At 36.4% G+C, this 13,186-nt stretch overlaps 1 protein-coding gene across 1 annotated transcript in view; it reads left to right on the top strand.

The window, feature by feature from the left end:
• DLG2 (discs large MAGUK scaffold protein 2) overlaps nt 1-13,186 on the top strand; it is a 967,325-nt gene that overhangs the window by 566,811 nt on the left and 387,328 nt on the right. Inside the window, 1 exon segment of the mRNA XM_030469255.1 lies at nt 4,623-4,676. Within this exon segment, the coding sequence (XP_030325115.1) occupies nt 4,623-4,676 (54 nt within the window).

The following is a 13,186-nucleotide window of genomic DNA, read 5'->3' as shown; positions in this document are numbered from 1 at the left end:
AAGCAGTCTGTTGTGCTCAAATCCTTTAAAAAGAAGAAAGAGAAATCTTTCTCCTTTTTTTTCCCCAAAGCTATTCAAGTTTTGTCCCAGCTCTGCCAATCTGTCACTGCAGCTGCCAGTGTGATGCCTTTTCTTCAAAACACAGAGATGGCTCAGCCTAAAGCACTGCTTCCAGTCAAGGGCAGGAAAAAGATCTGTGCAGGGAGCAGTTATAAGGCTGAGAGCCCACATGGTGCATTGTCAGTGTAACATAATACTTAATGTATAGGTAAGGATTAGGGGAGAAAGGAAAGTGCATGAGGAATGGAGAAAAACAGACCACTCAATTCACTGTGTTCAGTAGAATTCCATCTTCTGGTGATGGTCTTGGATTTATTTTGCAGCTGCAGAATGAAGAACTTGTTCACAAAGGGCTCTTGCCATCTTTAAAATCTGATTGTGGAGCCCTCTATATGCTACCTGACTTAAAAGAGGCCTGTCTGTTTCCCAAAATAATTATTAATAATTGTAATTTATTCTCCAAGTTACAGAAATAGACATGTAGTTTTAAAACTCACAAGATATAAATAGATTACTCAGTTTATGCCAGCCATCGTCTCTCATAAAACTTTGACTAAATAAAGCCAGTTTTGGAAGTCTTCTTTGTACCTGAGAATAGCTAGGTAAAGAGTAATTAAATGTCATGTTTAAAACTACAAAGCAGTTCAATGGGCAGAGCTATGAGTAAAGTCACTATCTTTTTTTCCAGATATCTATTTCTTTTTCTCACCCAGTCTCAAACTTATATGGGTTGTTTATATATGTTTGATTATATAGACTGGGACAGATAAGAGGCAATGCTCTCAAAGACACAATACACAGAGATTCTCAAGACAATCTAGAATTTTTTTTGTGTGCAGTTGTTAATTTATGCTCAGCTGAAAGCATTCTCGATGAGCTGATGAACTGCTATTTATATTATATTTGTCAGTGTTCTCTATAAGTGTGCAGGAATCTGGGTATCTTTTTTGAGAATTTGGTGAATCAACGTGTGTGACCAGTTTATAAGTCAGAACAGATAGAGACACATCATCCTGAAAGCCACAATCCTTCTGACTCCCTGTTGCAGCTGATCTTCCCTTGACCGATCCCTTGAGTAAATACACTGTGATTACAGGACTATTTTGATGGTATTGTGTACTCCATGGTTGGCACTATATTTAGGGCTTTCTCTAGTGGTAGCAAACTGTCTTCTCAACTCAGCCTTGAACTTTTTTAAAGCAGGAGCTACACACAGGGTACAACTAATAAAATCAGCTCCATTTCCTCCAGTTAGATGCAATGCTGCAGGATGTCAGTGTTCTTCAAATTACTGTATGTTAGTGAGACTAAACCAAAATGCATTAAATCAGCTTTCCCAGTAAAAAAAAAAAAAAAAAAAAAAAAAATCCAAACCATCACTCAGGCTCACTGCCCCACACATGCATGCAAACAAACACATGCACAGATACCAAAGGGAGGAACAAAAAGGAAAACACATTGCTGGTATAAGTTCGTACTGAACGGTACCAACCATTTGGTTTGTCACTACAAACATCTGAAACTATTGCTGTGTGAATTTTGTCATTCTCATCTGTCTGATCAGGATGAAAAGCTTTGGTTAGTTGAAGCTCAACTCTTCCAGACAATAAAGACTACAGTAGGCCTGGTTATAAAATTAAACCTGAATAATATTTAGTGCTTGAAAGACAATTCTCTGCAGGCTCTGTAGGCAGACTAGAGAGGGAAGGACCAAAGGAGTGGCTTAAATGCTCAAACTTTTGTTGTGGAAAGGGTGATGGGCCAAGTGAGAGCCTGAGGGTCAGGAGTAATGTGTCCAGTTGGGGGTTCCCCAGTATGCCAGTGTGTTGGGTGGAGGATGATCCCGGTGGCACACACAACAGTCTCTGGTTCTGGTGTGGTGCACAGAACATAGCAGAAAAGAGCTCTGTTTGTTCAGACTAGGGAAGAGGTTGTAGGAAGAATCTAATTGTTGTATTTAACAATCTAAGGGATTGCTGGAGAGGAGACAAAGCCAAACTCCTCTCAGGGATGCACAGGAAATTTATGAAGCAACAGACACAGATTTTATTAAAGGAAATTCTGACCACATATAAGAGGAAACTTTTCTCTGTGAGGGTGGTGTGAAACAAGGATCCACCAATGCTGAGCAAGTCCTTGTGACACCAACTGCAAGTGATAGTGTGAAGGATGTGTAGGTTGTGCTTGTGCTGGTGAGAGGAAGTAAAGGAGTTTTCAAAATAAAGTCCAAGTCACCTAAATATTATTTTTTATAGCATTCCCAGAATTACTAGTTTATGACTGAGAATTTTTTTTAGCTTTACTCCAGGAAAATGTGATGTGGAACAAGGCTTTGCTCCTCAATAGGCTAGAAATGGTGATATTATGAGACTGCTTTGGAATTTCTGAAATATGTTTGTTATTTTCATAGATATTTAAAGCAGTGGAAAGATGCTTTGATTCTGAAGATTGCAAAATTTGTTTATAGTTTATATTAGACCTTCTCACAGTATGCAAAATAAAAAGAAGATAACATCAATGAAAAGTAAAATTTGGTAGAGACAACAGAACACTTAAAAAAAAAACCAACAAATAACAAAAAAAGAATATATACTTTATTCTTCCTATACAAAGGTAGTAGTCTTTAAGAGTATGGAGTTAAACATTCATTTTAGTTAAAAAAAAAATTCTAAAAGGAAATCCTTTGATCAGTCTTCAGTGATAATACAGATAAAGGAATTCCAAATGCCTGAGGTTAAAAATATTAGAATCATAGCCTTCAGCTTTCATCTAGGACTCTGAAGTGCCCAGTATTATAGGGCACAATGGGAATAACTGGGTACAGCTGCATAATATCTTTGCCAATACAAAATATTTTAATATTAAATTCTACCTTACTATGATAATGGATACATGCATGAAATGCATACCCACTAAATTGTATGCATTTCATTTTATATTATTTTATTCACAGGTTACAGAGTTGAATACAAATATAGGCATTCACATCAGTAACTGATGTCCAGTAACATACAGGTTCTCTGAACAGAATTTTTTACAATAACCATCAAAATCAAAAATGTTAATACTGTGAAAGTATTTGCATTCGTGCACAGATGTTACACTCTTCATTTGGGTTATGTTAATCAGGTTTTGAAATCCTGCAGCAAATATTTGACAATATAAGTAGGATCAGTATTTTCAGTGGTGCTGTAACCATGCTCACCATGCACTGAGATCCTAAAATCTATAGAAGTTTCAAGTAGAGGAGTAGCACCCATACAATTTAAATAACTAGAACTAATGAGCTACTTTGCTAAACATTAGTGTGTTCATCAGGCCAATACAATCCCTGAAGAGTCTTTGCTGACCAAGCAGGCACCAGTCAGGCAGAAATGGGGTGCTCTCCATCACTGTTTGTACTTAAAGGGCAGCTACAGTGAAGGAGTCACAAGGACAAGACAAGGGGCAATGGGCACAAGATGCTCCTGGGGAGGTTCCATTTGAACACAAAAGGAACATTTTTCACTTTAAGGCCAGTCAGACATTGTAATGGTCTCCCATGGAAAGTGAGGGATTCTCCCACTCTGGAAAGTTTTAAGCCTCAGCTCAATGGGATGCTGAGACATCTCAACAATATTAAAAGGTTTGGACCAGATGATCCTTGAGGTCTCTTCCAACCTGACATTCTATGATTCTATAATTCTATGATACACTGGCTACATGTTGATCCTTCTCCTCCTGAGAAGGAGTCTATTAACAATCCCCTCCCAGCAGTCCTCCCTCTGTCTCACATTTTACTTGTGATGTGTGTCTCTACACTTTCTCACTACTCCTACATACACTACTCACTAGTGTACTCACTCACCTCTCACTACATACACTACTATGTTTTTTTCTGGAGTTTAAGCCAAAGTTATGCAGCTGGTTCTAATCAGGACTAGACCTTGAATCAACACTGCTGAACCCCAGCATAGGAAGAATAAATATTTATAGTATTTCAGGTGGCTGGATATAGGTTTCATCAAAAGTTAGAGATCAGATTGGGCATCTCTACAGATTCACAAAAGTTTTTAAACTGGATTTGTATTTCTAAATGAGTATCAGATGAATTCATATGAACCAGGAAGAGTATATAGCTTTGACATAAATATAGTATTATAGATGAATATATATATGCTACATACTCATACAATGGTGGTTAATGTAAACATAAAATGTTGAGCTTTATTCTCTGTAATGATCAGCTGATCATCTTGTTTTGCTCAAATACAAAAAGTGAACTTGTAAGGGAAACAGAAACCCTCACCTCCAGGATCCCCTACCTGTAAGATGAATGCATCATTTTTATTATAGGTCTACTCAAACAGGAATAGTTATTAAATACTCAAGATATGATCCAGAGCCTAATGAAATAAAAAAGGAAAGACCACAGCTGTGTGATGTGGAAGCTCTGAAACTATTTCTTTCATGCTTAACTGACTGAACAGTACCCAGAGTTATGTACTGTTGTACAATGTGGATGCAATGGGGATATAATGGGTATTTCAATATTAATTTTTTTTTCTGTTTACCTTTTTCAGGCAAGCCCTGCCCCTATAATTGTCAACACAGATACCTTGGACACAATTCCTTATGTAAGTATTATTTTTTTAATAATACATAGATGGTTTATTTTCCCACAGAAATTCTATTTGCTATTGCACAGATGTTATAAACAGATCTTACAACATGTCTTTTACAATTACACAATTAATCCTTTTCTAAAAGAGGAAATCAAGAAGGAAGATTGTATTCAGGTGAATTATAGCATATTATATACACATAATTTGTAATTTAGATGTCATGATACAACTCTAACTTATGAAAACTAGCCTTTCTTTCAAAAAAACTTGTAATTTCATTAAGACTTTCCTCCTTCCTATGAACATAAAGTATGGATGTTTCCTTTTAGAGCAGCATGTCCCCTCCTAGCTTATTAAGAAGACATCTGGATGCACACCATAATATTGAAATGGTGCAAATCTATTTGTCTTTCTACATTCCTTTTGTAAATAAAAACTGTTAATGAAAAATAACAGCACAAACTAGATGACTTCACATTTTCTTAGTGTTTCTTCATTTTTATGACTTCTAGAAAAAAAAAATTTACTCTAAAATAAATACATGTTTTAATTAGTATTTAAACATCGGCTTTCATACAAGCATTGTCATTTTTGAATGTTAAAACAACTACAGTTGAAGATAAAGGACATTGAGAAAAGCAAAGTGAATACAGAGCAGAGTGAGAGTCTCAAATGATTGGAGGCACAAAAGGCAAGGAGTCTGAAGCTAGTCAGCCAGTATATAATCTTTCTCCCAGCATACCTACCCGAATAGTACTGCTGAGTTCTGTCTTTTAGAATACTGTTGATGAGGAAGTTTAATAAGGGTATCCCTGTCCATCTTGTTTGTTTCTGACAGTTCACAAAATTTAGAAATCATTGTGCAGAACACATGTAAAGATTACAGCCAAGAGCAATTTAGAAGAATGATGTTGCTGTAAAGCAGAAGAGAATTAAATCTCCTGTTGGCAATTTCCGTGATTGTAGAGGGTAGAAAAGTTAAATAATATTTCTCCATTCATTTGCATTCAAGTTTCCTGAAATGCTTTCTATCATTTCTAAATCTCTGTTTCCCTTCCTGACATAAGAATTATCTGCTCAGATCTCACTTTCAATGGGTCTGGCTTTACTTCTGTTTTGATGAGACTTTTTACACTTAATGTTCTCTAGGTCTACCAAAAGGGACTTTGTAAGCCCCAGTTCTCATTTCCAGCACTGGACTTGTGCCCAGGATACTGTGCAGCTACAGTGTTAGAATTCCTGAATACAGATGCAGTTACACAAGTGACAAGATGTTCAATCAATATGATTTGTTCCCATAACACAGTCTATCAATACTTTTACACTTTTATACAAAGAGAATGTTGGAGAATGTTCAAACTAATACATTTGTATTAGTCTTCCCTTCTGTTAAAAAAAAACAAAAAACCAAAACAAATAACCAAACAAATTCTAGAGAAATACTGACAGTATTGTGATGCCTGTGGGCTGTTTCAGTCTCCAACACATGATGTGAACTAGATAAATAAACAGAAGGTGCTTGGTGTAAAAATAGACAATGCTGAAATAGTCTCATTACCCTTACTCAGTGCACAGGAAAAGTTATGCCCCTTAGATATGGGACACAGTGTAGCTACCAAAGAGAGACTTATTTAGACAAGGCAATAAGAAACATCAAGGTGATTCATATCTGCAGAGCCCAGGCCAACATAATGCCCCATAGAGTATGGGATCTTTGTTTTACAAATAGATATTTCTTTCTCATCAGGATTTATATGTTTGAACATTCTCCAAAAATGAGAAGGGTAGACTAACATATGGACAAATGACCTCTTCCTCCAACCTAAAACTTGGGAGAGCCGGCTGGGAGACCTATGGTTTCATTCCTGCTCCTAAGACTACTTCAGTTTAGCTTGGTTTAGTTTGATTTTGTGGTGTTTTCTCTGATGTAGTCACTGGGCCAGACACGTTTGCATTCCCTCCATGTGGTTGGTTGATTCTGGCAAAGAGCCAAACACTTCTCACTCCCTTCTTCTGTGGGGCAGAGGGAAAAGATGGCAAGAAGAATTGTATATTGAGATAGTGACAGTTTAACAGCAAAAGCTGCACATGCAGGCAAAGCAAAATAATGAATTAATTTACTACGTCCCATCAGCAGGTAGTTGTTCAGCTACTTGTTGGGAAGCAAGGCTTTGTCTTGTGTAGCAGTTTTACTTGAGAAGACAAATGCCATAACCATGAATGTCCCTCCTTCCTCCTCTTTTCCCTGAGCTTTTGGTGCTGAGCACAGCATCATGTGGGCTGGAATATTCCTTTGGTCACTTAGTCAGCTGTCCTGGTTGAGTCTCCTCCCAACCCTTTACCCACAATTTGCTATTGTACGATGCTCAAAATGGGAAAGAGAGGAGGACTTGATGCTGTGCTGGTTCTGTTCATCAACAGTCAGAACACTGGTGTGTTATCAACATTTTTCAGCCATAAAACCAAACATAGCACCTGCGGCTACTCATGAGGAAAATTAACTCCCTCCCAGCCAGGCCCAGTACAGCCTACAATAGCATGGGAGGCCTAGAACACAGCCTCTAAGATTGTGTCAGTGGGGCATTGTATCTCAAATCTTGGAAAAGGCAGAGGAAAATCCCCTAAAAGTGGATGAACTGGGTGTATGATAATGCAGCCATTATATAACTTCTCTTTCAGGAAATATAATTTAGGAGATATACCCTAAATATTTTTTTTTCTCTTTTTCCAGACAGGTCAGTTCAGAGAGAGAACCAAAAGCTACATTTAGTTATTATTCTGAAGCTTGAATATGAGTCAAGCACCTGCCATTTCAGCATTGTCAGTATTTCCAGACATGCCTGCAGGAAGACTGTAAATGCCTAGGGATGCCTCTGGTGAATCTTTAAGCATCTTTAAGAGTTAGCTAGCTAGTTATTTAGGCCTCTAAAAGTCATCATTCTTTTTTTGTTTCTGTCTAATCAACAATCTAACACACTAGGGACAAATTATTTGATGGACCAGAGAAGCCAGGTTAAATTATGATATTTTCTGTCCAAATCTAAAAGCCGTCAGGATGGAACTGAGCATAGAGCAGCTGCTACTCACATAGCAGCAGTGTGTCTAAAACACCCAGAAGTGCTGATTTCAGGGCCAGAGTCATGGCAGATCCTCACTATTCAGTTCCCTTTGTCAAGCCTTCAAGCCTCAAAGCACACTTGGAATTCAGGAAGCCTCATATGGGAAGAAAAGGCAGAAATTTTTAGATATTACCAATTGGACCATGTTTTCTCTGATCACATTCTTTTAATCTTAAGCAGTATCTCTTTTGTATTGTCCTTTGTCCTTTAATTTCTTTTTGTTTATTTTTTCTTTTTAATATTCATCCCAAAAATCTGAGTGCCATTTCTCAATTAATTTGTTAAATAAAATCACAAGAAGATTTATATGGAAGTGATACATCAGGCAAAAAATAGTGACATGTTAGTTTTGTGTTTCTGAGTGCTGCATTTTTTTAAGATGCTTTTCATAATTACTGCTTAATGTTGTCCACTCATGTTTTTGCAAAAAGAAATAAAATACTACTAACCTACAACAATACAGAAGCTTTTATGTTATAAACATTTTTTTGGTTTTTTTGTTAAATAGCTATAACTTGTGTTTAGCATAACAAAGTTAAGCAAGGCATTTTATGCCATATTGAAATTATTTTCAAATTTTAAACACTGGAATAAGCATGGATTTGCAAATTTTGGTGAATCAAAATAATCTTATTTTTTTCTGACATTGCTAGGCACGTGATAGCCTGATAGATCACTGGATAAGGTCAGGCTATTTTTGGTGTTGTTACTTACCACACGGAGGCTTTTTGTGACTTTGTTAAGCTGTCAGCTCAGCAGCACCTGTCTCATTGTTTTGTTTTACACAATGCACCTTCAATGCATTTCCATTTCCATAGCAGCTCTGCTCATCTTCTCTGCCACCTTTCTCCAAACGATACTGAGGGTTTACAGAGTGTCACAGCAATGATTAGCATTCACAAACCGTTTTCAAATGTAGTGTTTCTCCTGGTCCACTAGAGAGGAATTACCCTTTACAGGTAGTATGGAACTGGTAAACTGTGATTTGTCTCATTAACATTCTAATGATTTAAATTAATGTAAATAAATGTTTCGGTGCTGTTGACATTCTTCAAACCTTTCAACTCAACAGTTTAAAAAAAAAATATCATCCTGTGAAGGACTGTTTTTCAGCAGTATGCTTTTTTAAAATGAGACAAAAGAAAAGGTCTTATTTTATTATACTCTGTGCTATGCCTTATAATTTGGGCATGCAGTGAACACCAGGGAAAAAAAAAAAAAAGTTAATTAGCTTTATTTCTAGGTTCAGTGGCTTGAAATCTTTGGCTTTCCAAGCTTTGGATGTGGGAATAAATTTGATAGGAAGGTTCGATGGTACAAAACGAATTATTCTGTGGCATTTTAAGCACAATTAAACATTTGTGGGAGTTTGTTTGTTCTCTATTCTTTGGCTGTAAATTTTTAGATCTTTTTGTGTAATGAAAAGCATTAATTTAATAACACATGAATCATCACAGTCTCTCTGTGGCACACTATAAGCCATATTTATTTCTTTTTTAGTTTCAAAAATGCTGCATAGTTGTTAAAAGTAGCAATAAGGCTGCCTTTGCTGTGTCACTTTCAGAAATCGATGGGAACCTTCTAATTTATTTTCTGATGGAATTTTATTTTCCCTTCACTTTAATTAAACATAAGTTCACTCAAGTACTATGATTTTTCCCTTCCTCACCCTGCATTGTCACAATATTAAGAGATAAGGAATATGTATTTATTCTCCTTTAGGTCACAATGAATTCTTTGTATTTCATAGAATCATAGAATCATAGAAAGCTACTTTCTTCAGTGTCCCATTGTTTTTTATTATCGTTCTTGTTAGTTATTGTTACTTAATTCTAGTTTGTGTTTCCTATTGTGCCTCCTATGCTCAGTTCCATGCAAATGCACTCAAGTTGTTTCCTAAAGAAGTGATTTCCATACTACTTAGGTTATGTTTTTGTGAACTGTAATCACATTTTTTATTGTTTTCCTCATGCCTGAGCACGGCCATACAGATGACTGTTGCATGTCTGGTGCATCCCTGCCTAGAGATCCGGGATCTCAGACCTTTTCTGGAGTGTTCTGGGAAAGCTCCTGAGCAAGGAAATGTGGGGCATGGTAATGCCACAATCAGGAGGTTTGAAAAAATTTCAGCTTTCATCTCTGCCATACCAGTCAATTAGTGCAACCTGGATTAGAAGAAAGTATAAAAAGGCTGAAAGGCTGCAAAAAAAAAGAAAAGTTCTTCCTATTTTGACTGTAAAAAGAAGGGGAGAAGTTTGCAAATTTCTGAGACAGTCAGTACTTTAAAGTCTTCTATTGGGTAATATGAATGTAGACACAGCCTAGACCTAAACAAGTAAATTTTATATTTTTCTCCAATAAAACAACATGTGTATAATAAAATGCATCAGGGGACATTACATAATGAAGATTGATTCTCATATATTACTAAGCTCACGAGCAAATTTTTTAGGACAATGGTAATAGGAGAGTAAAAGTAAATTCTTGTCTAAAAGAATAAGATATGAATTTTCACAAAAGTAGGGAACTCTTGGATTTGCAATTTTTTAATTTAGTACATTAAAATATCAACATATAAGTATATATTTTTCCCATCAACTTCTCTTCAGAAAAAAATTGTTGCTTCTTTCTAAATTAGTTTGTGCATAGTCTTGAAAGTGAATTTGCACATCATATTATCTCAAATAATTCTTATGTTTTCCAGATTGCTAAGCATCAGTTTTAAATACTTGTTGGCTGCTTACACTAATCTTTCAGTCTGTCAATTAATATGCAAGAGAAAAGCTAAATCTGGTTGTACTCTGTGCTAGTTTTTAAAAACTGCATTGTCTTGGCTTCTCTGCTTTGGCCTTTGAATTGTATATTGTGTTCTGTATCTCACTGTTTCTGCACTGGGGCACGAGATATTTCTTTTATAATAGCAAGACTGACAAGATTGAATTGAATCCTTTTTACAAAATATTTTAAGAAAATTAGTGAATAAGGGGCTACATAGGCCAAGAACAATGAAGTAACAGAAAACAACTTCATTTGAGCATAAAAAATAGAGCAATCTTCATCCTGCCATCTGATGACTTAAAAGGATTTTAGTATTATGGATAGGCAAAAAACATGGGTTTGCTGTCCAAAACCCAAAGCAGAAGTACAGAATGGATATTATGAACCTAGTTGCCTCTATCTCATATCCATTATATTTCTACCTGAAATTCAATATATTTCAAGTCTTTCCTTTTAAAATATACTGTTTTAGAAAGGAACACCTTTACAAAAGGGGTCCACGTGGTTTTAGAGAAAAATGTCATTTTTTTTTCCACTGGATCGTCCTTTTACATTATGGAAGCATGTTTGAATATTTAAGCCTCATCAAAGACATAACGTAAAAGGAATTAATATAACTTCAAGATTTTGGGTGATTTGTTTTCTTCAGAAATGAGCACCACTTTGCATATTTGAGTGCTACATATTACACAAAAAAAAAACAACAAAACAAAAAAACAAAAAACAAAACAAACAAACGAAAAAAAACCAGAAAACATTAATGGTGTAGGTAAGGAAGTAGGTAAAAATACCAACATCCTGTCAATATCCAACAGTAGAAGCATCCTTTGGTCACACATCTGATTACTCTTTCACATTTTCATTCTTCAAAATTACAATACTTTCATTTTCAATTGCCTGTGAATAGCCCTGGCCTTTAGATTCAATCAAGATGTTATTTCTGTAGAGATTTGATTGAAACATTGCCATTAGCAGACTGTAAGAGGGGAACTTATTGAACTGTAAAAAGGGCACGTAATACACTCATCTGTGTCCCTCTGCTTCAGGTGGACACAGCAGAGAAAATGTCAAATGCCTCATACGTTTTGTGTTTGAACTATGTACAGTGCATTTGCTTTAGCATTTTGGTCCAGATCATGGCTGTGTTTGAGATGCAAACTCCCAAAATTTACCAGTTTTCAGTTGACACACTGGAGATTATGTAACAGACTTTCTGGCAAAAACCTAAACTCAGGAACAGGCTCCTGGATACCCCCTACCATCATGCTGGATATCACTGAAATAAGCCCCTCAAAGAGGTTCCATGCTTTGCTTTTGCAAAGTCTCTTCCTGTTGGGATGCTCTTTATCCTTGTAGCCTCTACTGTGAGGAAGCCAGTAATGAACTGCTCTATCAGTTATTTTTATCACTCTGAGGAAAACCATATATCCTTTTTTTAGGGGGGGAGGATGTGTATTCTCTTCACTACACCGACCTATACTTCATTTTAAACTTGTACAAGGTAATTTGTCTATGAGCAGCAGAATGTAGAGTATGTCTGCTAGAACTGTTTGGAGCAGTTGAAGAATTGGGTAAGCCTATAACTGTGTGACCCAACCTGACCTAAATTAAATGTAGTTTGAATTTGGTTTTGTCTTGCTTCCCTAGCCTTGGATTATCTTTCGCTTTTCTGTCATTTTTGATACATTACACTACCCACCTACGGATAACACTACTGGATTTTGCAGCAGTAAGCTAAAATCAGATCTGTGGGGTTGCAAGGATCCAGTGGTTAACATAACCTCTTGAAGATATACTTCTATAGAAGTGTCCATTGTCTTAAGTCATCAAATCCATTGTTTTCATAAATTTTTCTGTCCATATTAGTTTTTATTTAGGGGTTCATTTACATATTTAGGAAGTTAATAAAGCTCTTCAAGTACACAAACAATTTTTCCTCAACAATACCTTTATTTTTAATTACTTTGTCATGAAGTCACAGTTCTGAACTGAATTGAGAAAGAAAGAGTACAAGTGACTTATTACTTATCTATAGAATTAAATTGTGATTTGAGACAATAGTACATTGAGGTAGATTTCACTGTATTAGAAAGGTGTAGAACTTAACTGAAAGCTGTTTTCAAAAGTTAAGGAAGAGTTAGTATTATCATAATAGTTTTCACATAATCATAGAACAGTTCGTGTTGAAAGAGACCTTAAACATTGTCTAGTTTCAACCTTCTTTCCATGGGTTGGGACACCTCTCTCTAGACTGGGTTGCTCAAAGGCTCACCCAGCCTGGCCTTGAACACGTCCAGGGATGGGGCATTCACAACTTCCCTGGGCAACGTGTCTTACTACCCCACAGGAAATAATGTCTTCCTAATATCTAAATCTAGCCTCTTTCAGTTTAAAAATCTTCCCCCTTGTCCTATCATTACATGCCCTTGTACAAAGTCCCCATCATTCTTGTAGGCCCCCTTTAGGTACTGGAAGGCCTCTATAAGGTCTCCCTGAAGCCTTCTCTTCTCCAGGGTGAACAACCCCAACTCTCTCAGCCTGTTTTCATAGCAGAGGTGCTCCAGTCTTCTGATCATCTTTTCAGTCCTCCTCTTGGCTCACTCCAACAGGTCCATGTCTTACGTT

This window comes from Calypte anna, chromosome 1 (genome assembly GCF_003957555.1).
Source record: "Calypte anna isolate BGI_N300 chromosome 1, bCalAnn1_v1.p, whole genome shotgun sequence".
In the NCBI taxonomy this organism is placed as follows: Eukaryota; Metazoa; Chordata; class Aves; order Apodiformes; family Trochilidae; genus Calypte; species Calypte anna.
This window is presented reverse-complemented; position numbering and strand designations above follow the sequence as displayed.